We start from the raw sequence: 26963 nt of genomic DNA, 5'->3' as shown, positions 1-26963 counted from the left end.
TATAGACTGTCTAACAAATTTGTATGGACTAATTCAGCAACACCAAGTCACATAGGCTAACATGAATAATGTAATGTCAGATGTGTAAGAGGCAAAAGCCATTAAAGACATGCCATATTTTTATAGGGTGAACCAACACGTCACAGTTTAATGAGTCTGTGAAGTCATGAATATCAAGTACAGCTCAAATCTATAATTTTAGAGTTCAAGAAAGTATGAAATCACAATTTACATTTTTAAAACGTAATTATTAGGCCGCAATCTGGTGCATTAGAGAATGGAAATTTTGACCTGAGAATATTATTGTGCAATAAACTCAATGTGCAAAAAAAAATTACTTATTGAGTTTGAAGAATGTGCTACATTTAGGTTGTCAGATAAACCAGGTACTTTCGCCATTCAGGAGTCTAGGACAAATGAGTGACAACTGGGATTAAACAATGTCAAGAAATTTACCAAGATAATGGTTTCAAGAGTTATTGCAATAACTAACCAGATCTCAAAAGGACTACGGTACAAATGTAAGAGGCTGGCACTACATGGGCCCAGGTTTTGGTGCGCCTCAGCAGCTAATGAAAATGATGGTGAAGGTGGCTGGCCTATGCTTGAGAAAGCGCACTTTGTTTTCGGCATTGGTGAGGTGGGCAGGAGAGGTAGGTAAAGTTAGCAGCAGCCTACGACACTTTATGGATAAAAAAACCTGAAAACCTGCTGTAGGAGAAGCAAGTACATAAGAGATTGATGGTAGTCAGGAAAGAAGCAGCAAGAGCGAGAGGACGCTATTGGGGTAAAATGTTAGGGTGGCCAACTAGACCTGTAAAATAGCAGCTGGGTGGATATTCCGACTGACAAAAAGAATGGAACTGACCTGTGATTGAAGCACAAATTCTATTTAATGGCGGCAGAAACTAAAGTACAAATCGCCACAACAGGATCAACTGTCAATACTGGCTGGAAGGCCAACAAATTGAGGTGGTGGCGGTGGTATTCACTTCTTGGGCAACTTCAATAACCACAACTACACAGGTTCCGTTACTCAGGTGTATTTTCCTGGCACTCTCCTGCTCTGTCAGTTGGAACCAGCACTATTCAACAGCCTCCTTAGCACAATGCCTATGACTCACACTGCACAAGCACTTATCAAGTCCTATGCAACACTCTACTATCGTGTTTCCCCGAAAATAAGACAGTGTCTTATATTAATTTTTGTTCAAAAAGGTTTAACTTTTTTTTACATGTATAGCTGTCTGGACACTATTAAAATTGACTTTATAACTGTTAGCAGGGCTTAATTTTGGAGTAGGGCTTATATTTCAAGCATCCTCAAAAAGCCTGAAAAATCATTTTGCATCCTCAAAAATTCTGGAAACTCATGCTATGTCTTATTTTCAGGGTATGTCTTATTTTCAGGTAAACAGGGTACACACAGGAACCAGACCCGTGTAGTATATATGACACAAGACGTATGTCTTCAGCTGCAGTTTACTGGGCCGTATTCACTTCAAGAATTACAATATCACTGCCTCACCTGAGAACGATGCATAAACTTTGTATTATTACAATATGCATTAATATACACATACAATATAGTCAAAGAGGTGTCTACTACTCTCTTACAGTCCCGCATTAAGAATTTCATATGTGTTGATGGAAGGAGGTGGAGGGAAAAGTTAAGTATGTATTATAAATCAAAATGATAGGGAATGGTAGGGAAGGGAGGAACTAAAGAGCAATTAAGTAAATGATTGTCCACTCTACAGCTAAAGTGCCTTGAAAAAGTATTCACATCCCTTGGCATTTTTCTTGTTTCACAGTCTCACATCTTTGACTGACGGAAACAAGTTTTTCTCAAGAATTGAGGTGTATTTATTTCCATTCTCTTTTCTCCAATCATGGCCAGTTTTCCAGTCACTGCAGAAGAAAAGCATCCCCACAGTATGATGATGCCGCCACCACTGCACTTCAATATGGGAATGGTGCACTTTGGGTGATGGGAAGCGTTGCATTTGCCCTATAAATAGTGTTACCCATGATGGTCAAAAAGTTCAGTTTTAGTTTCATTTGACCATTAAATCTTCTTCCATGTCTTTGGGGCACCCGTACAAGCTGTTTGGCAAACATGTTTTCTCATATTTTTCTTTAAGGAATGGCCTTTTTCTTGCCACTCTTATAAAGCCCCACTCTGTGGAGTGTACGGCTTATGGTAGTCCTATAGACAAATACGTCCATCTCCACTGTGGATCTTTGGTGCTTCTTCAGAATTATTGTTGAGGTCTTTATTGAATCTCCAGTTAATGCCCCCCTTGTCAGATCTATGAGTTTTGGTGGGCAGTCTTCTCTTCTCAGGTTTGTAGCCACATCTTTTCCACTATGTTACAATGGATTTAACAGTGCTCTATGGGATGTTCAAAGTTTGAGATATTTTTATAAGACTCAACTCTGAGCTATATTTCTCTGCAACTTTGTCTCTGACCTATTTGGAGAGCTCCTTGGTGTTCATGTTGCTTGTTGAGGGACCTTTTAGAACAGGTGTATTTATACTGACATGTGCCAGTTCATGTGACACACCGGGGTACATTCTTCGACAAATTTATGTGATTTCTGAAGTTCTGACCTTATTTAGAGGCTTCATAGCAGAGAGAGTGCTATACATATACACTCAAAACTTTAAAGTTTTTATTTATATATTTTTAAAAAAAGGTTGTTTTTTTTCATTTTTCTGTAATAATCTTGACAATTTTGTGAGGTCTACTACATAAAATCTAACTTAATTGTAATTCCAGGTTGTAATGCAGTAAAACACCAAAGGATGTCAATACGTTCGCAAGGCACCGTATCACAGAGAATTCTAGATAATGTTCTGCCTTGGGCACTGAAACAGCTTGCCCTGTGCTTGGTCGTCAAGATATGTAGGGAAACAGGTAAAATCTCACCTGCTAGTACATGTGTACATAGGGCAGCCAAGGCTACATTATGTCACCCAGCTTTCCTGCAAAATGATATACCTAACAAAGCAGAACTCTTAATAACTTCAGAGAAGTGGAAATCTCTATGACTTATATTTCTATTTCAATTTGAGTTTAACAGAGGCTCAATACATCTCAAAACCTCACCCGGTTTCTAAGTGTTTAATAAGTACTGGTTATCACTCATTAAATAATTAAACTGCCTTAACAGAACATTTCACAGTGTGAATAGTGTATTATTTCATAGTGTTAATAGAATCAATAATATAAGCTGTGATTTTGTAATAAATTGTGTTAAAAAGTGGAAAATTGTAGTTTTATATGCTTCATTCCTTTCTGATTAAGTCCATGAGGTCGTCATCGAGGCCTTGAGTCTTGAGTTTGTCTAAACTAAAATATCGATGCACAATTTTATCTTTAGTGACCACCACTACACGCAGGCCATGTTGGTCTTCCCCAAGCTGACATCCAATGGCCGATGACACTACCATGTCTAGATCTTTGTACGTCCCTCCAGCATTCCTGTGGTAGTGTCCTGTGAATATGGCTTTTACTCCTACAAGACAGAGATAGGACAAGTTAGTTTAGTAAATTGAAAAAACAGAAAAAAAGTCAGCTCACCCAATCTTGCAAATGTTGGTCTTAACCTGAATGTTGCTCGGAGGAGTGCACAGGGATGCTCCAATGGACCCTTGGAAGGCGTAGGTGCTGTTGTGTGCAGTCCCTATCGTTGCCATTTATATGGACTAACAATAAAGTTGAACTTTTAACCCCTTGAGTGGCAGGTTTCCTACCACCCTGTCGTGCCCACCAGGGCAGGTTTTTTAAAATGGTCTAATCATTGAATTTCAACTAATTTTGCAGTTGCGTCTCAAGAGCCATAACTTTTTCATTTTTCCATTGACATGGCCATATAAGGGCTTGTTTTTTGCGGGACAAGTTGTGATTTTTTTAAACAGGGGGGAGGAAAAAAAGAAATGGGGAAAAAAGAAAAAAAGGGGCCATGTCATTAAGGGGTTAAATAATGTATTAACTTCCTTCTCTGGGTCATTACGACGCATGGATACCACATGTGTGATTGTATTTTTGATTTTTTACAAAGTAAAGGGAGACAAGTGTTTTTATTATTTTTTTTATAATTTTTTAACTTTTTTAAAAAATGTTTTAATTTTTATTTTTTTGTCCCTTTAGGGGACTTCCACAGGGACCCATCAGGACCCCTGATCACATTCCGGGGGTCCGATGGTGACAGCCCTTTACATGCTGCAGTGACAGCCCTTTACATGCTGCAGTCACATAGACTGCAGCATGTAAAGGGTTAACACAGCAGAGATCGGAGGTTTTCTCTGATCTCTGCTGTAAGAGCTGGTACCTAGCTGTCCTCTGACAGCCAAGCACCAAGCTCTCCCTGCCACAGAGACCATCGGCTTGCTTCTGACAAGCCGATGGTCTCTATGGCAACCTGTAAACAAAGCAGGAGATTGCCGGCATATCGGCAATATCTTCTGCTGGTTTTTCAAAGCCCTTGCTTTGTTCTCTGTGGGTCTGTGCAGGCAGAGCACACTGTCACAGCTTGTGGCATTGTGCTCTGCAGCTCCCATAGTGATACATAGCCCGGAAATCTTCCGGGCTAGATCACTATCAGCAGTGGAGCTCGTCCCGGAAAATTTCCTGGGCGTGCCACTCAAGGGGTTAAAGGAAGTGCTGGGATTTTTATCATATTTTCAAGTTAATTTTGTGCCACATTCAAAACTAGTACTCAGGGCTCAGCTAGAAAATAATTGTGTTGATAAAGCAGAAATGTATGTGAATTAAGGTGTTAACGGTTTCCAACAAATGTATCTACTTCATTATATTCAGCATTTAACTCTGTAGTAGGTCCAATCCATCTTTTAAATCATTATTTCTTTACTGAAATTATTTTTGAAATAATTAACATAACAAAGCAAACCTGAGTGGTAACAGGTAACAAAAACTCGGTAGGCATATCACAATATAGGAACAACGGGTGTGTGCATCTCAAATAATAACATGAGTGTACAAAAGGATAATGAGTAAAGATTAAAAATAATAATAATGGGAGTAAAATGTCCACCATGACTGAGCACCATAGAAAAGAAACAGAAAGAAGCGGGGTTGAACAGATCAAAACAAAACAGACCATATTACCTCCCATGGCATACCCGATCCATTTTTAAAAAAACACAAATGTACTGTTGTTGAAACATGGAAGAACATGAGGTGCTAAGACTACAGTGGGCTGCAACCCTGCTGATATGCCATTTGCTTCATATACACAATGACTTTGGCAAAAAGTTATACGCATAACTAGAGACAAGTTGATTCTACCTGCTTATAAATAAGATTTTCATAGAAGTCTGCTCAAAAATCTTGTTGTCTGTAGCAATAGGCTGTCTGGCTCCTGGGTTTGTCCAACATAAAGATACCCGGCAGATTATAGATTTGATACGGATAAAGAATTTTATGAAGAATTTAATACTTTTCTTGATGGCTATACATACATCAAAAGATTTTTTACTATGATCAGAACATTTTTATTCTGCAAAATTGACTTTCTCATAGCAGAATTAGCAAGAATACCAATAATATTGTGGTACTGACATCACTGAAAGTGGTCAAATTTTTGGTAACAACTAGTAACCAAATAGTTTTTTCCAGCATATTCAGTATATAGAGGTGAAAAGAATATAATTATCCGACTTCAACATAATCCATTTGTGAATATATTGACTTTCCGACCACTGATTCGCAATTTCATTGCACAGTTACATTCATGTCTAGGGCCATCTTAACCTCTTAAGCACACAGACCTTTTTTTTGTCCACTCTCAGTTTTTCCTTCCCCTTTAAAAAAACATAACTCTTTTATTTATCCATCAACGTCGCTGTATGAGGGCTTGATATTTGAAGGAAGACTCGTATTTTTCAATGGTACTATTTAATGTACCATATAATGTACTGAAAAACCTTTAAAAAATTCTAAGTGGAGTGAAATGGAAAAAAAACATGAAATTCCCTAATTTTTGGGTGTGTCTTTTTCTATAGTATACACACCAAGAGATATGACCTGATAACTTTATTCTATGGGTCAGTACGATACCAAACTTATATAGTTTTCTTTTGAGGTACTATTTTCATTTTTTTCAAAGAAATTTAATTTTTTTCAATTATTTACTGCCACCATCTTCTGACCGCCATAACTTTATTTTTTACGTTGACATAGTTGTGCAAGGGGTAATTTTTTGCGAGACGTCCTGTAATTTCCGTTGGTACCATTCTGGAGCACACACTACTTTGATAGCTTTTTATTACGTCTTCTCTTGGTGACCGGATGACCAAAAAACACAATTCTGGCGTTCTTTATTTTTTTTTCTGACGACTTTCACTTTCCGGAGTAAATAACGCATTATTTTGATAGATCGTACTTTTACGGATGCAGTGATACCATATATGTGTTTTTGTTTTATTATTTAGATCCTTTTAATATAAATATGGGATTTTTTAATTTTTTTAAAACTTTTATTACCTTTTATTTTTTTTAACAATTATTTTAAACTTTTTACCTTTATTTTTTTTAGCCCCCAGAGGGGACAAGAACTTGCGATGCTTTGATCGCTCCTTCAGTACGATGTAATGCCAGAACATTACATTATACCGCGATCTGACAAGCACTCTATCAAGGCACACCACAGGCATGGCTTGATAGGCATTCTGCGAGGACAGCTCTGGTGCCTTTCAGAAAGCCCCCGGTTGCCCTGACCCCGGAACATTGGTCTGGGGATTTAAATACCACTGTCAAAATTGATGGCGGCATTTAAAGGGTTAACAGCTCCGATGAATGACGTGGCTTATTGGAGCTTTTGCGGGCGCGTGTTGGCTGTAAGAAACAGCCGGCACCCGCATTGTATGGCGTGGGATCACCCTGCTAACTTTCTTCATACATACCATAAAGCTGCAGGACGTAACTGTACGTCCTGTAGCGTTAAGGGGTAAAGGATTTTAACTGTTCTAATAACTTTTTTAATTTGCCGCATTACATCATTCTAAATACAGGTGGATCATTTAGATCTGGTTTTATAAGAGGATGTGTACATACTGTATATACTCGAGTATAAGCCTAGTTTTTCAGCACATTTTTTTGTGCTGAAAAATCCCCCCTCGCTTATATTCGAGTCAGGGAAGGCTGAAAAAAAAAACCCTCCATACTCACCCCCCAGCCGGCGTCTGTGTCCCCGGTGGCGGTGCGGCAGGCTGCTTGAATTCTCTCCGCTATCATCCCCCACCATCCTCTTTGTTCGGCTCTGTCATCCCCCGCTGTCAGCGCTGTGTAAGTAAGAGCTGTGATTGGATCGAGCGTCAGCCAATCACAGCCATTGCTCGATCATTCACAGCCAATCAAGTTGCCTTAGAATTCTCCCCGCTGTCATCTCCCTGTTCGGCTTTCAAATCCCCTGCCGTCAGTGCTGTGTAAATAAGCCCTGTGATTGGATCAAGTGCCAGCTGTGATTGGCTGGCGCTCAATCCAATCACACCGCTTACTTACATAGCACTGACAGAGCCAAGCAGAGAGAACGGTGGGGGATGACAGCAGGGAGAATTAAAGCAGCTTGTCGCACAAACACAGACACCGGCTGGGAGGTGAGTATGGAGGTTTTTTTTGTTACGTAGTATATACTCGAGTATAGCTAGGCTTATACTCGAGTCAATAAGTTTTCACAGTTTTTAGTGATGAAACTTATTGTCTCGGCTTATACTCGGGTCGGCTAATACTCGAGTATATATTGTAAATGTATTGCAGTGCTTCATAAAAAAGAAGTATTTACATAAATGTTCCGTCTAAGGCCTCTTTCACACGATCGTATGCGTTTTTTACGTTTGCCTGAACACACCGTAAAATCGCATGAATGAAGAATAGCTGCGATCAGGTCCTGATCTTAATTAGCACGTTATGAACAATTCACACGGATGGCTGTGGTATATTAGCCAAAAAATACGCTGCAGCGCGGAAATCCCTCGATCGGCAGAAATCCTCGGAATGACTACTAATGGTTAAATAGACCCAGCTGTCTTCTTTTCCCAGTGTTGAGCTTGTGAAAGCTCCCTCACCCTCCCTTTTTTTCCTCTTCCACAGGAGTCTATGGGAGCTTCGAAAGTATCGCGGCTAAAGATAAAGCAAGACCTATCTTTTGACGCAGCGTACAAAATAAGCGACTGTTTTCAGTTGCCAATAAGCTATGCTTTCCAGTGCAATTTTTTTTGTAAATGATCCCATAAAGAAAGATCCCTCACCACCTTGCCTTTTTCTGCGCACATTACCAGATGACGAAATATAATCCAATGCGCGAGAAGGATGGACAGCCAAACCTTGGTATATATATTTTAGGAAAAAAAACAGGCAAGCAATTTATCAATTGATTGCTTTCTTCTGATCAATTCTACCAAGATTAGCAGTGCCGTATGTTCCTGGTTTCCATGCTTATTTCCCACCCACTGGCGTAACTATAGGGGATGCAGAGGGTGTGGTTGCACCCGGGCCCAGTAGCCTTAGGGGGCCCATAAGTCCTCTCTTCTCCATAAAGGGAGCCCAGTACTATGAATAAAGCATTATAGTTGATGGCCCCGTTACAGGTTTTGAATTTTGGGACCAGGAGCTTCAAGTTACCCCTCTGCCGGTTAGTGGGTTAAGAGAAGTTGCGGGGCTCCAAGATAAACGTTTGCACCCAGGCCCATGAGCCTTAAGTTACGCCCCTGCTCCCACCTCCATAATTATGTATTAACCAAGACATACAGTTAACAGTCTGAAAAAAAATATATGGCCAATCCTATGGATATGCAGCTCTTCAATAATAAATTTGGGACTTTTCCTCCCCATCAGAACATAAAAAGTGTAATTCTTCTTGTATAACATAAGCCTAGAAGAGGTCTATGGTGATTTTTCACTTATATCCACCAGTATTTTAGAACTGAAACAGGAACCCAACGCTCTTATGTCATACACTTGGCCTTTAATACAGTGATCAAATAAGAAATGAGGCTCTTAAATTTGTTTAATTTCTCAAAACGGCTACAGTCACTTCATACGAGAAGTCCTTGGTGTGAAACTAGAAGTAAAATATGGACTTCATTGGCTGAAAGGCAATTCTGCTGTCAGTTGGGTGTGATACACTACTCTCATTTGCTGATCAAGTCTTCTTTATTCTATACAAGCCATGAATATCCACCTAGGGTACAAGTTACATCTATAATTCAGTGCATTAAACTTCAAAAGTCTTTTTTTCCTGGCAGAGCTGGAGCCCTCAAACAAAGTAATTGAATAAAAAAAAAAAATCAAAAGTCTTAGTAAAATTTTCTCACGTTGCCAGAATTAAAGGAGAAATTGAGCTGAGAGAGGTGATGGCCACAATCTATAGTGTGAAGCTAGCATTAGTATTCTAACAGCACCTGACAGGCTTAAGAAAAGAAGAATGTGTATTCATAGGTTAGGATATGTAATTACAATTATGACAGCCTTCACAAATATGAAATATTTATGACAAATATTTGTATAGGAAGTGGAAGATGTTACGGTTACTGATACACTTCAACAGGCTACGTCAAATAATATCTCGAATGCACTGCAGAAAAGCAACTTGATTATACTGAACTCAGTCCTGGCGAGATATTCCTTCTAAATATATACCTCCGAGTACGCAGCATTCCTTTATCAAAAGGACCCCATCGATCCTGAGGATAGGCCATTAATATTGTAATAGCGGAGAAGCCCCCTTAACACCTAAAACACAGCCATTATTGTAGCTTGTAAGTACAGTGGTACCCTGGGTTACGAGTGCCTTTGCTTGCGAGCAGGCTCTCTCCTGAATTTTTGCTCTGATTTACAAGCAAAAATTAGGGGTACCAGCTGGCTTGCAAGTCAAAAAACTCAGAAGCTGAGGCTCGGGAGGGGGTGTGCGGGAGGTAAACTATACTCACCTGTCACCGGCTTCTCATCTCCCCAATGGTCTGCAGCGCTCCACGTCGACAGAGCACTGTCCTTTCTGGATGTGGGGCCATTGAATGGCTGTGATTGGTTAACGCAGCGCCGGCATTCATTGGACGCCACCGCGCTTAGTTAGCCAATCAGAGCATTAGCTTGCTGGAGGCAGGGCATTCAAGCCCTGCTTCCAGAAAGCAATGATCTGTCGGCGTGGAGGAGGGAGCAACAGCCTGCAACAGTGTCGCTGATCATTGCGGGAGGTAAGTAGTTTTTTTTTTTTTTTTCTACAGGTAGTTAGTTTTCTTATTGAAATGCATTGGAACGCATTATTGGCATTTCAATGGGGAAAAGTGCTTTGACATATAGGTTTTTTGCCTTAAAAGCTCCGTCTCGGAACGGATTAAACTCGTAAGTCAAGGCACCACTGTATTACCCAAGGTAATGATTGAAGGGGTCGTCTGCTTAAATTATGGTATATGGACCACATAAAGTATTAGGATGCAAACTTACAAACCCATTCCACTGAACTACTGTGGATTCCAGAGAAAAACTTTGCAAAACCTGTAGACCTAGTTATTTGCTCTTGGAGGTCTTTGCCTTGATTGCTTAAAGAGGTTATCCCACTTCTTACTGTTTACAGACAGCTCTGTACATTGCACAGTGGCCCAGGTTGATGCTGCAAGCTGACTCCTATTGAAGTGATTGGGACTCAGCCTGCAGTACGAACCCTGGCCACTGCGCAATGTACAGAGCTGTCTGTAAACAACTAGAAGTGGACAACCCCTTTAATTATCCCTACATTAGACTTCCTATAAGCCTAGCCCTTCCTCTTTGCCTGATTATTTTACTTCCAGGCTCTAGTCCAGTTTATAGCTACCTCACGCTACAATCTACTGCTGCTTATCTTTGTACAGAATTGGACTGTTGATACTTGCTTTATTAAGAACATCCATCCAGATTGTCGCAGCTGCTGGACTACAAATCGGCTACCAGACCATGACAGAGGTCTGAAGACATCCTCTAGAAGTCATTTTCATTGGAGGTCAATAAGGATGTTAACAGTACAAAGCTATTCTTACCCCTTAAGGATCAGACACTTTTTAGGGATTTTACCCATGTGGTAGTTTTAATGCCCTATTTTTTTTCCTTCAGCTACCAAAATTATTTTTGCTGTGTTTCTTTTCTGTGACATATAGGGCTATATTTGTAATATCTTTTTCACCGACTTTTTTCCCTTTTTTTGTCTTAAAGCTAAAAAAATTTTCTTTTTCTAAACATTTATAGTTATTTTTTTAAATTAGTATATTTACACTAAAATGAAGCATGGGAATGGGTTCCTCATTTTGTTTCATTTGTTTTAATATATAATATGTATGGTTTTGGATTACAGGTTGCATACGGCGACGGTTTTGGTTGGCGTCGGCTTTGGGTAATTTTTAGAGATGAGCGAGCACCAAAATGCTCGGGTGCTCATTATTCGAGTCAAACTTTTCGTAATATTCGAGAGCTCTATTCGAGTAACGAACCCCATTGAAGTCAATGGGAGACTTGAGCATTTTTGTATTGGACCCGCCGGGTGCCAGGCTTTTTTTGTTTTCTCTCTCCCTCTCAGCCAGATACTGCTGTGGACGTGCACACGCTGGCACGTCACAGAAGGAAGTGGTAATGCAGGGAGGGGTTGAACACGGCGTGGTACTCGCTCGAGTAACGAGCACCATCGAGTATGCTAATACTTAAACGAGCATCAAGCTCGGACGAGCATGTTCGCCCAACTCTAGTTATTTTATTTTTTATGTATATATTTTTATTTTATTCTGTAATTTTGTTTTACCTTTGAATGTCCCCCATGATGTTATAGAAGACCTCTCGGGAACATTCACGTTTTTTTTATTTGACACTTTTCCACTGTAGCTGGGGCATCCATAAGAGCCCCAGTTACAGAAGAAAATATCCCCTATAGTGACGATAGTCACTGGCAGAGCTGATCAGGGTCTGCTACAACCCTGCAGCTGTGCTGTAGCAGGGAATCCCAGCAGTCTTGTGACTACCGGCTCGTGTAGTGGAAGTTATCCTTCCACTTTTTAGTACATAGCGCTCATTGAGCGCTGTGTACTAAAAAAATAAAAAGGCAGAAAGGGTTAAAAACCCCTCCTGCCTTCTGCTCTGGGTTATCAGCTTTGACTAACAGCTGACAACCCAAAATGCTTCTGATTTATTGCAGAACAGGGGCTTTAAACCCCTGCCATATTTTTTACTATAGACTGGGTTTAAAGCCCAGGACCAAGCGTCGTAAATTTACAGTGCTTGGTCCTTAATGGATTAAAGTTTCAAATCTCTTCAACGTTGCCCTTCCTATGCTGTAAGAGTATATCAAGGCATGCATACACTTAACATGAGCTGCCATACTATTACAGTGCAGTTATAGCACAGGTTTAGGTGCTCTACCCATGCCATGACTTGCATGTTCCAGGTCTATTGAACAGCTGGCACCTGGCAATAATGGCCAGGATCAAAGATAACTACGTTCCCAGCCATTTAAACCCTTAGATGCTGCTGTAAATGGGGACTATGACATCTAAGAGGTTAACAGAGGGGGGTTCTCCGACACCACAACAGCGCCCCACAATGCAATCATAGAGGGCCAAAGTGGTGCCATGGGAATCAAAGGCCTACCAGTAGCCTCCAGCCCTGAAGTGGCTCTTAGGCCTTAGTCACACGGGCGTAAATACGCGCATAAAAACCCACGGGCGTTTTTACGCGCGTAAAAACGCACCTACAAAAGATAGAACATATTGGTGGCAATGGACATGGTCACGCGTTTTTTTTACGCGCGTATATACGCACGTATTTACGCCCGTGTGACTAAGGCCTTAATGTAAAATAGAAATAATGCACTTCAATACAAAAGAACTGCAGGGTACTATATGAGTGATCACAGGATCACAAGTTCAAGGACCCTATAGGATGGTCTTTTTTTCCCATTCAGATCTGTATATGCATCATGTCTATAGAGTTGATATGGATTTATCTAAACATACTCCCTGCATTGCTTTTATTAGTACTTGATGGATGCAGTCTCCACATTTTTTTTCTTACCAGTTCTAAAAGAACAGAAACATTTGGTGTTCAATGATGTTATTTTACACTGAAGTCAACAGTGAAGCTAAAACCTTCAGCCACTAATATGGCATCCTGCGAGTTAATAAAAATCCAGCATGCCTTGAAAATAGCACAGTTTTCAACTGCACTGGTTAAAAGAAAAAAAATCATTTATTTAGGCCACATGCAGATGTGGTGGAATGGCCACTGACCTACGGTGCAAATTCCACACCGAACGTCCATGGCAATGTGCAGGATAATACATGTAGGTGGGTTTTTAAAACATATCAGAAAATATCTGCAACACGTTCATTCTTTAGCTGAAATACAGCAGATTTGCACAGTTTATTTCATACTTTGCAATGCATTGGGTGGGACCACAGCAAATTCGCATATAACATGCAAAAAATCTAATATGTGTATTGTGTCATTCAAGGTGTGCAAGAAGGAAATAAACAGGGCATGTGAACAGTGACCTACATAATTGTAATATATTTATAACTAGAGGAATGAATAAAGACTCAAGAGCGGACACAGAGATCACCAAACAGGAAACAAAGTGGGGGAACCCTGTCTAAAAGCGGGGTGATCATCCTGATAAGGACGGCCCCACATAGGAACTTGGGGTAAATCTGACTCAGCTAGGTGTAAATAGGGAAAGGGGCAAGGAGCACCAGACAGGGTCAGAGAAGCTCCAGTTACAGTAAACTACAAACAGGACATAGTTCAGATACAGGCGTCCGCTCACCTATGGATGGAGGGGAATTCAGTTGTCAAACACTATATCAGACGGCGTTCAGACCAGACGCAAACCAAGCAAAAGCATGCATGCACACTATCACCAGGGTTCTGAAAGGACAAAATGGGATATATATATATATATATATATATATATATATATATATATATATATATAATGACCAGCCCCCTGTAGCAGGAGGGGCTGGTATATATGTGCAGAGACCGCAGGTGATTGGCTGGCTGGAGCAATCCACACAATCAGTCAGCCCAATCAACCACACCTGCAGAGCTGTGCTCCTGAAAGTGCTTAGAACTACAAGACCCAGGATCACAAACTATCATGACATGACACTTATATGACAAAGTATATGAAATATGACCATTAGACTTCTCTTGTTCACTTAATGTGGTATTATACTTATATGCCTTGCACTTAAGGACCATTTACATGGGGAGATTACCGCTCAAAGTTCATTCAAACAAATTAAATTAATATTCATTCATTTCTCGTTATCACTGACTTTCAGTCAGCATAAGAAACATTGTTGGATCGCGAGCTTCTCGCTGAGTGTAAATTCTCCCCGCTCAACCCTTCACATGGAAGCACTGAGCGAGAAGCCTGTCTAAACACTCTGCACGAGCACTAACGACCTTAGCGGTGACGTCAGCACTCGTGCAGTCGTTTAGACAATGGTTGTCCCACCTAAATGGTACATTAAAGAGGCTGTGTAGTTGCACAACATTTTTTTTTTTTAAGTATAGCCTCAAATGTATTAAAATAACAAAAGCAGTACTTACCCATCTTCTCCTGACCCTGCGGTCCGCCCAGTCTTTGTTATGGAATGGATATCACCTGACTGCTGAGGGCAATCAGAGGCTGCAAGAATCAAATGCCAGGAAAATGGCACCTGACGGTTGCAGCCTGTGATTGGCTGTAGTGGTCAGGTGATATGCATTCCGCAACAAAGACCAGAAGCAGAATTAGGCTGCATTGCTGGATTGCCGGGGCAGAGGATGGGCAAGTAGTCCTGCTTTTGTTATTTTAACACATTTGAGCCTATACATAAAAAATTTGCAAAGAAACTGGACAACCCCTATAAGAAGAAGACGCCGGGACTTTAGTTAGGCTGCTGTGCCACAGACTGCATGGGCATGTGAGCCATCAGTGGGCAGAACAGACAACTAATCAAAGTATAATTGTGTGCAGTTTTCTGTGGAGTGAATTGTATGTAGGAATAAGCAGCTCTCCAACCTATTATTTGTCCAGTGTTGTTTGTTGTATTATGCCAGCATGAAGCATACTCCAGAATACAATCTGCAGTACACTGTATATTTCCTATTCTGTTTTCTATCTGCATTGAAAGGTCTCCAGTGTGTAGAAACACAGATAATATGCAACATCGTCACCACCAGCAGAAAATCAATTTGTAGATAAATCTTTCAGTAATGATTCCTTTAAATGGTGCTGCAGACAACGCAGATTATTAAACTAGAATGCATCAACACTTTATGTCCACAATACTCAATATTACATTTTCATATGAGCAGCAGAGCAATTCTTTATGCTTAAATATTAATTACGGAGTGACTCATATATATATATAAATTTACTTATTTTTCTTTTTAATTGTGGTATCTAGATATAGCACTCTAGGGCAATTGGGATATACTATGTATGCCTTAAGCATTCCTTCTCCCCTGGCTTTAAATACAGTAAATTACATTATTATGGGGGATCCTGGTATGTGGAGGCCCATGGGCAAACAATTTGGGCATCCCTGAAATGTTCTTTAGATATAAGAAAAAGAAAAAAGATCCTGCGCTCCAGAGAGACCTTTCTGACTTAAATCAATCAGAGGCTCCTTGAATAATAATACATACTTTTATTAACAAGTAAATCCAAATATGTCCAGAAAGTTTGGACGAAGGTTTTCCAACTATATATACAACGTCCACCAGGACGTGGAGGTGCTTGGTGGGGGGGTCATATATCAGGCCCTCCCACCTGCACCGGGTAAGTCCCATTTACATATTCTCCACAGTAACCTTTTACCATAGTGGGAGGAGCGCTGTCTCATAATAGTTTTTTTGTTTTTTCTGAAATGTTCTTGGAAGATGAGAAATAGAAGGCAATACTGCCTTAGGTTTCACCAATAACAGCATCATATAGTGCCTAACGTCTACCACCATACACTGCCCATACAATAGCCTACATAAGAAATCCATATAGTGACTACATAACGGTAACACTGAGTGGCTGCGATGCTGAACCAGGAACACTATGCATTTCTTAAATAATACCATAAGTAGTATCATTATTGCAAGTCTAGACGAAGGTGGGGGGCAAGGTGGTGGAGGCCTAAATTTTTTCCTTGTGCGTGGAACCTTTGGTAAAACATTTAATGCAAAAGCCAAGGCAATTAGAATAAGGCTGCCCTGCTTTTCCCTAGATTTTGGAACATGGCTCCTGGAACTGGCGTCCAGTCTGACACGACAGTATTAGTACAATTGGGATCTAACATTGGGCTATGGGTCCAATTACACTGGCTGAGAATTGGACCGTTGTAATGAGCGCTGATCGACAAAGCCCATAGATCAGCAGAAGATTGGACAACTGCATGTTTCCATGGCCCAATAATCGTGCAAGCGTACATTTGGACAAGTGTTCTTGCCTGATCAACAGACTGTATAATAAGTCCTTATGCTTAGACTTGCATTAAAGGGCCACTCTAGTGAAAACTCATTTTTCCACGCCTGTACCCTCACCTGATTGCTTGTCACACTCTGGGAGGTCCCACCTATGTGTTTCAATCACTTCTTTGCAATGCAACCCCCTTTTCCATGCTTATCAGACACCATTTTGAGCATGCAATATTTTTTATTTTCAGTTTCACATTTATCCCATGATACATCAGAATAGCATTAGCTGAGGCTATACCATTTTTGCCTGCTGGGGGAAAGTTTAATTATTACTTTCTGTATTCACCTAAATAAGCTACAGACAATAAGTATAGAGCCAGGAGGATGAATTGTGATCTCTATTATAACTGTGTGACAGCAGCCTCTAATCATCATCGGTAACTGTGAAAGGAGTGTCTGTGCACTCCTGTAGACAGTTTCTCTGGTAGTTGCATGTAACAAAACAATACAAGGTGAGAAACTGTTGAAATTTAAAAAAACATAAACCTAAGCAGATCCGAGATGGTCAGAATTGAGATCACTTGACTATCGGAGGAAAAAAAACACAGGTTATTTCAGAAAAGAAGAATAACTAACCAAGGTAACACTAGCTCACTTTTATATACTGGCAGGACAGCTACATAATAAATGAATTTAAAAAAAAATCATGAAATTAGGTTCAAAATTTATTCCAAGGGTGTTCAATGAAATTGAGGTTATGAAGGACTAGCTTAGGTTTTTTCAAAGAAAACTCAAACTACTGTGTTTTCCCCGAAAATAAGACACTGTCATATGAATTTTTGCCTCAAAAGAGGCAAGTGGTGTATTTTTTGGGGGGGTCTTATAATACTTACCTAGCAGCTGGTGTTCGGGTCACTTGTGCTGGTCTCCGTCGCTGCTGCGGGCCTCAGTGTCCTCCAGCATGCCGTCAGAGCAGTTCTTCCTGGTAGCGGGTCTTGAATACCCCGCCCCCAAGAAGTTAATGCTCTAATTGGTTAATAGAGTGCCACGTCAGCCAATGGGAGGCAGCGCTCGATTAACCAATCACAGCCATTCACTGTATGACATCATTCTAAGGTTTAGCATCCTAATAAAAACACTTGTCTTGAACCCTATTTATACCTTTACCATATATGAATATATGAAAGGTTTCAATCTATTTAGTAGGATTTTCTACTAAAAAAGTTTCATTTACTGTCAAATTCCATTTTACTTGAATGGGATGAAGTTAAAATATAAAAAAAAACCTTTATTAAAATAGGCAAAATATCTTTTTGTTCTGCACCTGAATGAATATTATAGCACTGTGTAATCAGAGGACTCAATCACATCACGCACTTCATATATATTATACATCATTGCTTAACATTTTTCCAAATTCAATTACTTGTCTACCAGATATCAAGCGATGGAAGCTTTGCAGTTTTAATAAAAACTACAAAGCTTAATGAATTGCTTCATCAAGTTGCTAGTAAATACTTATAAAAACTGTTATCTTGATCAACTCCCCTGATGTTCATAATGACGAGAAAATATCTTCATGGATTGTTGCATTTTTCATTAAATAGATTATGAATTTGTATTCAGATCTGGTGAAGCCTGAAAGAAATAAACAGTTCAGCTAAAGAAAAATTTATGCTACTCTACACGTGCATTGAAAAAGGTCCGGCTCCAGAGACAAATCAGGACAATTTAGGTTCTAGGTAGAGTAACCTTGTTAGGTCTTTCCTCCAGTCTAGCCATAGCCAAACTTCAGCTGTTTTCATCACATTGCCCTTAAGAAAAAAACTGAATAATTCTGAAGTTACATTTCAGGAGCCTCTAGGTAGAAATCCCTGGGGGTCAAAGGCCATGTCGTGCTGCAGCAGTGCTAATGCTGCAATGGCATTCCTCTTACGTGGCAACTTTGCAAGCTTGTTGGGGTGTTCCAGTTCAGGACTAGCCTCCTTGGATCTCTTACCTTTACCCAGCTAGCTGCCTGATCATCCTGCACTCCCATATGACCATCCACCCTCATATCTGCCTCAGTGATTGCCTGCTCAATGAGCAGCAACCCCTTTCCATGTTGCCAATGGATCTCAGTGTTGCAAGCCGCGTATTTAGATCTAGGATGTGGGATTCCAAATGTGCAATGTGCTTTAATTTCATACAGCAGTATGCACCACCAAATGGCTGTTCAAGGACTGCATACATTGCCATCCAGTGTACATCTTGGGCCATGTCAATCATGGAGCGCATTCTAAATGGGGATCGTACAGACAGATTAGATGAAAGTAATATATGCAAAAATTAAAACAGATAAGCAGTAAATAAATACAAGTGACTCTTCCAAAGTCCCTGAATCCGAAGTTACAAATCTCAAGTCACACACTTAAGAAGCAGCACACTTAAGAAAACAGAACACACACTCACTTATGATTGCTTTATAGGTACTATTGTACCTTGTCACCACCAGAAGCTAGGGGCTGACAGCCTTAGCCGCATTAGACACCCCTAGTCACCCCCCTAGCTTCCCATTGGCTCATGGTATAGCACCAACTTTGTTAACCCGGTGTGTGCAAGACACCGCGGCTGGACGGAGGACGCAGGGGGAGACCGAGACAAGGCGTGATCAGCGGTGCGATGGAGGGTGACTGTGGCCACACCGAGGACACTGACAGCAGAGCTGCGGGGGGTCCATGGGCGGAGATACTGTGGCTCCCACAGTGAGACAGAAAGCAGGGGCAGCAGCGGCGACTGTGGTGGTGCGGCTGCACCGAAGCAGATCGTGCAGCAGTGATGTGAGGTAGTTCCTGGGCTGAGGGGCCGACCGGGACTCCAAGCACCGTTTGTGACTGGCAGCTGCTCACTGTCCCCTTCCCCCCGCAGCGCGACCACTGTGTCGGGGGCCAACCAGGACTCCGAGCAGCACTGCTGGTGAGTGGCAGCCACGCTCACTGTCCCTGTCCACCTTGCAGCGCTGCCACTGTGTCGGGATCGACACAGTGTGCTGCTCGTTGCTCCCCTGGGCGTTACTGCTGCATTTTGTCTTCCAATCGGCATCTAGGGGCATGACACGGGCGTTCACTCCTGCAAACACCTATCTCACCCCTAGCTTCCGGATAAGATACAACCTGCTTTATATAGTTCTTATCTGTAATGGTCCTGCTCATCTGTTTGCAAATGGAAACCCATAAGCAAACTCTGATGTCACTGTAAAGCTGTAATATTAGCAGTTAAATGTCATCACATAGCCCTAACAGTGCATGTCATTAAATACTAAACGGAGACATTTTCACCAACATCCACTGCATAAACTTCAGCTCAGCCATGATCCTGAGGAGCAGTTACTTCTACATCTAGCAGGAGCATTCCTCTTGTGACTAATAGGAAATCTGGCACTGGAGACAACTACTAGGTCATTAAGAAAGTCAGCAAAAATAGCTGTCTAAACCACAGGATCACAAGGGTTGGCCATTGGATCATTAATTGCTGCTAATTAAAATGGAATATTGCTAATAAAAAAAAAGAACATTATAAAACTGGTAATTAAAAAATAAAAGACTAAAGACACAGCAGATGGCTGTTAAATTGTTGGTTCACTAGTTTTGGCTAATAAAACACTATATCAGAAGGGTTTGTCACTGGGTCCCTAGAGATGGCCAATAGAAAACTACTGTTAATAAAACTGGGCCCCACAAACAAAAAACATACAAAAACAAAGAAACCAACCTGCCATAGTACCATTAGGCCGCCTGCAGACGAGCGGAAATCCCGCGGGATTTCCGCTGCTCAAAGCCTGCATAGGATTGCGTTAACAAACGCAATCCTACGCAGACAGACGCGGTTTGGCTGCATGAAATCTCGCGCGGCAAACAAACAGCGGCATGTCCTATTTTTGTGCGGGGCTCACAGAGCCTCGCACAGAAACGTCACTCACGCAGCCGGCGGCTCCGGTCTGCGCATGCGCCGGCTGCTTGGCAGCCGGCACATGAAAGAGCCGGGGCCGCCGGGCGCGGGTGAGTACGCGCTCATCCCTGCAGGCGCTCGGGTCGGGTCCCACGGCGAGAATTCTTACTAGTGATACACCGGGGTCCTGATAAGAAAGCAAGTCAACCAAGCGACGAACCAGTAATTAGTCAAGGACAAGACATTAAACCACTTGAGCATCAAGGATAGGACACTGATCTATTGGGCAACCAGGTGCCATTAGTTATGCAATATTGCATTAGATGGAATGTGAATGGATAGATTACTTTAGACTTTACGTGCTAGAGTCTTCCTTTTTTTTGGTAACCAGGGAAGAACTTTTATAGAAGTTAGAGAACTCAAACAAAAAGGTTAAGGAGAAGCAGCAAATATCTTGGTGTAGCTACCTGGCAGCTGAGATATGTTCATGTTCTGCCATTGGTGGACATTATTGTATATTAGCCAGCATGTACAAGAGGGTAACAAACAGAGATTAGTGCATATGAGAGCAGTGGTGAGGGACCATGTAGAAACTTTAAAGTACTTGCATTATTTAATAACCTAATATTTCTGTGTGTAGTCATTAGTGAAGTTCTAACAGGGCTCAATAACAAATCTAGACATAAAAATACATACTGTATGTGAAGAATTATGAAATAAATTAAGATTGGTGTTAAATAACACATGCACACACGCAACTGTGTTCTGGCAACCATCCAACCACTAGCAAGAATGAACAAACAAACAATCAGGATTTACCTGATTACAAGGCGTCCAACATCTCAGAACCCTTGTTGCCCTATAACAGATGTCTGATTTGTTCCTTTCGTTGAAAGAGTATTACCAGCATACACCGTTTAATTTGGTAGAAGGAGAACGGATATTTATCCGTATCTGCTGTGGGTAGTTTGAGCGGTCGTGCTCACAGCTGCTGAAACCTTTACTTAAAAGGGAGTAATTAAATGTATTATATGTAGAAGATGAATAATAAATGTTTGCTACTTTTTTAGCTGCTGTAGCTTTTATTTTGTGCACAAGTTCCTTGGCGCTACCAAATTAGTGACGCAATCATCCTTCCCGTATTGTACCGTATGTATAGCCAGTACAGCACAGTATTGCGTTAATGGCAGATGAAATTAACAGGAGTTAATGATCAGGCTAATAAAATATAAACAGCATTCTCTCCACTCCTAAGGCCCATGTACATGGAGCGATGATCGCTCAAACAACAGTTTGAGTGACAGCTTTGAGCGATCATTTTGCATAAATTATTAAGTAGCTACTCAGCTACTTAACAGCAATTTAGTGAACAAATGAAGCCTTTAGCTGAATGCAGTTAATAGCCAAAGGGCTCTTATCTGCTTTCAGTTCCTTTGTTCTCCAACAGGAAATAATGCTATCACAACTACCAGTGGAGAACTGCTGATAAGGCCAAATGACGATTTTTGGGTTGGCACGAATTTAACGATCAGCTAGCAGTGCACAAAAAGTGCCAATGGGCGCACATTTAGACGCAACGATGATCGCTCAAACAAATGCTTTTTGAGTGATCATCGCTCCATGTAAATGGGCCTTTAGACACCAAAGAATTGCAAGGTACCTGCATAGAGAGCTTTAGCTGTATGTATAAAGTCTCACAAAGGCCTTCAGCAGTACAATATAGCTACAGTATCAATTCACCCACCGACTTATGATAATGAGATGACTGTACTGACAATGTTCCAATCTACACAGCACAACTGAGAAGTGAGCTGCAGAAATCAGGAAGTGTCAGTCTGTGGATTCTGTTACAGTGGCTAGTATGAATATTTAGTTATATGATTATCATATAAAAGAAGAAAGAAACATCATACCACATGTAAAAAAAGAAAAAATATGTTCATAATACAAATCTTTTGTTTTAGTGATCGATGGGATTCTTGGCCTCGGGACCACCATCAATTAAAAGTAGTTTTTTTTTCTCTAAATGATAGTTAAACTTTAATTGACGATAATGTAGGTTAGCCCTCAAAAGCAGAAGTGGTAAAAACCCCTTGTGATTTTCCTAAAAATCGGTCACATTCAGCGATTGGTGGTATGTGTAGAGGACCTACTCTTTGGTGTAGTAATAAAAATCTCAACTAATTCAATTTTTCCTTGAAAGCTTTGCATCTTCACCAATATGTATCGGGGGTGCACATTGTATTAGTATTTATTAGCTATTTAAGCAGATTTTTTAGATTTTTTTAAGGTAACTTGAAGGGAAATCCATGACAAACCTGTTTTACATTGAAACGACTCAAGTCACCGGGCTGATTGTTGCTCAATGAGCTTCAGAAGCCTCCAGTAAAAAAAAAAATTGATGCTCATCAGGGACTTTGGATAGCCATACATTGGCTGCGGCAGGAGAAATGTATCATATGCCATAACATCTCATGCAAGGACAGGCTGGGTCTGCCAGAGCAGAAGTCCCCATCTGTTAATGGCTCTCCCTGGATAATAAATGGATGTTCCAAGATGTCCCTCTATTACACCTGCTTTTACAGTACATTTCGAAAGGGGTTGTCTGCATCGGAATAAAATTATTTTATTCTTACACTTCCACTAAAAAACAGACGGTCAGATAAATTAGTAAACAAATACATACGATTAGGAGAGACAATTGGCATCTTCTATCTAATAATATTTATCATAAAGGCATTATTTTCTCTTCAATTAATTTGAATGTTAAATGTGCTTTAAATATGAGAAATGCGTTTCATTACGGAACACCAGATGTAGTTTCTGCAGTCGGCCTTTCATCTAGGCTAATGATGAATGCCATCACATTAGTAAAGCAGTAGGCTAAGGAAAATGGCTTGTACTATGAGGTAGCACCAACAGATTTTAAATGTATTTTTTTAGCTAGCAAAAATAGATATTTTATCTTTGCATCATTAGGCTGGTTAAGGAGAGCAGGGTAAATTCTCTGAACACAAGTGGTGCTAATCATATCAAACTCTATTTATATAATGCCGTTTCAGCATGGCGATAGGAGAAAAGGTTTAAATTGCACCCGTAAATCTGAGTGAATAAAAATTGGAAATTCAAAGTAAACTGGAAGTGATTTCATCACGGCGCATTTTGCTTCAAGGACCGTGAATTCCATTTCTTAATTGTGGCTAAGACATGTAACTAGAGTATATAGTTCTCCATGGAGGTGTAGTTATACATGGCTGTAGTTCTCATTGGTGAAACATTCTTCAACTTCCAGTTCAGCAAACCAAGGACAATTTTGTAAAGCGCAGAACTATCTACAAAGCTACATGTAAAGGATATATACACCTAGACAACTATTCTTATTTGCTTTAATGTACATAAAATGAAAAAAGAAGCAACTACCATTTTTGTGTATACAGCTCCCATAGAGTCCTAGGTGCAGTACGGTGATGCAACTGCTGTTGTATGATTAAATACTCCCTCGAAACAAGGGTGAGAACTTGGTCTGGTTTCCAGAAGTCTCCTTTTTATTAAGTGTCTCTATCCATAACTCTGAACCTACTGCTGGATCTTACCTACATGCAAATGACCGAACTCTAACAGAAATCTTGTAAAGTGCTAGATATTTACTTTTATGACCAAGACAATCTTTCAGCTACATATAATGTGTAAATGACCAACAGCTTCTCAAGAACCAAGGATGTAAAGTCTATTTCCATCATAGACATTGATGCGTAAATGTCTCATATGTGCAGGTCCTAGAAGTGGAACTTGCACCTATCTCTATAAAGGGGTACCCAATCACGATCTCACCTTACAAGGCAATCTCTGGACCCATACCCATTACACATTTACGGCATATCCTGTGGATGGGAATAACCATTTAATGGCAGACTCCAATGGAAATTCCAACAGAATTGCAGAAAAAGTCTATATATCATCCAGGTCACGGGTCACGCTATTTTTTATTTTTGTTGGGCTTGCTAGGGGTCTAATGTGAGAGGAAGGGTCGAGAGAGAGAGACTACTACCGCTCTAGAAGTTTGTTGGCCAACCCAGGTATCGCCCGGACAACTGAACTATAGGTTTATGAAAGAGCTAGGTTGAAATCTCCCTCATACCGTCTCCTAAAGAAATTTGGAGCGGTGAGCACCTATATTGAGGATGCCTAGGACTCAATAAGATCCCAGACAGGGAATGTGACCCTAAGCTCCATCTGGAGAGCAGGGGTGACTACATATGGCATACCTGCTGCCGCAAGCCCTTAAGCAACCTTATCCTCAGACACTAATGTAAGGATTCAATATAGCACTGTTACTCCTAAGCTGAGGCAGACCACCATCTGTCTCAGACAGTCAGCTCCCTAAATCTCCTGAGGATCCACTTGTTTGACGGTGAAACGCGCCGAGAGAGGAAATTAATCAAGCTTTATCACAGAGAGTACACTAATCGAGCCTTATATTTATTCAATCAGAGAGTAAAATATCGACCAATCTAGTACTGCATCATTACAGTCAGTTCTCTCAATTGTGTCATTTTATTGGCTATATCAAGACATTTGAATTGTTCTTGTTTGATCAATTTTTTTCAAACAGCGGTAAAGTTTGCAAATTTGTCAAATAAGCCTTATCTGCAATGGGCGTTTAATTATTTTAAGCATTTTTTCGATATTAATGGTATTATTTTTTAGGGACATTACATGCGTGTTATTTCTCCAGATAAAGGTGGCCGGGGACCCATGGGTCAGCTGGATGGACAGAGTGATCGGGGCATGATCCGACCATGTAATATCTCCTATTTCACATTTGACTATCAACGGGAGGAGCCATTTAGTCGACAAAAACATATCGATACGGGAGTAAGTGTTGTGTCTATGCGAGTAAAATGTGTAGTCTCTTTTGGAGGCATGCTTACATCGCCACACATCATACAAGTCTTCCTTATGGAGCCACTCAGACAAATGGGAGGAGGGGGGGGGAGGTCTGTTGCTTTTTGATGTGGAGCCTAATTCTGGTTTTTGAATGATATTGAAGTCCCCACATATAATGAGTTTCCCTTCCACCAGGTGGGAAATTTTTTTGAGGACACCGTTTAGGAAGGCACGTTGTCCAGTGTTGGGGGCATACACATTTACTATGGTAAATGTCGTATTGTTAATTTTGCATGACAAAGCAACAAATTTACCTTTATCGTCCTGCAGCTCCCGTATCAGGTGAAACTCAATCGTTTTTTTTATTGCAAGAAAGACTCCCGCTTTTTTCTTAGGGCCGTTGGCGTAGAAAATTTGGGGGAACTCTTTGTTTGATAGTCTAGTGATGTCTGACCTCTGGAAGTGGGATTCCTGTATACAAATTATGTCTGCCTTAGACCTTTTAGTTTCTCTCCAGAGGAGGGATCTTTTGTAAGGGCTATTCAGTCCTTTTACATTAAGGGATAATATTTTCAAAGCCATTTAAGACATGGTTGTAAAGCGCTGGCAGTGCTGTGAATCGGCAGTGTAGATGTCTAAAGTACAGTTTAGTATGATATAAGATTACACTGTAAGGTACCTTTGAGATAACATAAAACATTTGAGAAAAACTTAGAAAAGAACATACAATTGTGCAGTGAGTCATACCGCGCAAACTTGGGGGTAAGTTTGCAAGAAAATGTGGCAAACCTGTAGTTGTCTAACGGGAATCAGCATGAGAGTCTCTTTGGCTTGTGTCCTTCCACTCCTGTGGGATCCTGGGAGAGGATTTATTTTCTTGGGTCTTGCTTTGATCCTGACGTGTTGGGCAAGGCATGTTCCATTTTCGTAGAAGCTCTATACCTTCTTCGGGGGTAGTGATTATGTGAGTTTTCCCGCTTTTTGTAATGATGATTTTTGTTGGAAAGCCCCATTTGTACCTTATGTCATGGTTCCGTAAGGCAGTTGTTACCGTAGCGAGCTTTTTCCTGGCTATTATTGTGGCTTGGGAGAGATCGGCGAAGAGTGTGATGTTCTGAAAGGGTGCTGGTAAAGCTGGTAGTTGTCTTGAGGCCTACATTAGTTGGTCTTTAAGATGGAAAAAGTGGATTCGGGCAATTGTATCTCGTGGATAGTGATTCGGGATGTTCTGAGCTCTTGGAAGTCTGTGTGCTCGGTCGATGGTGAGATCTATGGGAGAACATTGCGGAATAACCGCTCATATCAAACCCTGGAGGAACTCAGCAAAATCAGCAGGCGGGATCGTTTCTGAAATGCCTCTGAACTTGATGTTGTTTTGGCGATTTCTATCTTCAATATCTGCCAATTTATTTAGCAAAGTTTCGACTTCATCCTCTAAATTGTTATGTGAGTCCACCAATGAGTTATGGGCTGATGCGAATTCTCCCATTTTGCGCTCTGTGTGGTCTACCCGAGCTCCTAGTTCCTTTACCGATGCATTCATACCCACCAGACTCTTGGCGATATCTTTTTGTATTGATATCTGTAACGCTAGCATAGCTTCTTTCATAAAGAGCTCAGAGGCTGCTTGATTGATAGCCGGGATATCTTGTAGAGTCATTTCTTGCGAGAGATCAGAGTTAGAAGAGTAGCGAGCTCTTTGTTTTAGCG

At 40.8% G+C, this 26963-nt stretch overlaps 1 protein-coding gene across 1 annotated transcript in view; it reads right to left on the bottom strand.

Moving 5' to 3' along the window:
- Positions 1–1466: 1466 nt before the first annotated feature.
- CPPED1 (calcineurin like phosphoesterase domain containing 1) overlaps positions 1467–26963 on the bottom strand; it is a 67950-nt gene continuing 42453 nt past the window's right edge. The window contains exon 4 of the mRNA XM_066576208.1: positions 1467–3522. Within this exon, the coding sequence (XP_066432305.1) occupies positions 3293–3522 (230 nt within the window). The 3' untranslated portion in view covers positions 1467–3292. The remainder of the gene's footprint in view (positions 3523–26963) is intronic.

Source organism: Eleutherodactylus coqui, chromosome 8, assembly GCF_035609145.1.
Source record: "Eleutherodactylus coqui strain aEleCoq1 chromosome 8, aEleCoq1.hap1, whole genome shotgun sequence".
NCBI lineage: Eukaryota > Metazoa > Chordata > Amphibia > Anura > Eleutherodactylidae > Eleutherodactylus > Eleutherodactylus coqui.
The sequence above is the reverse complement of the archived record's forward strand: the minus strand, read 5'-3'. Positions and strand labels throughout refer to the sequence as shown.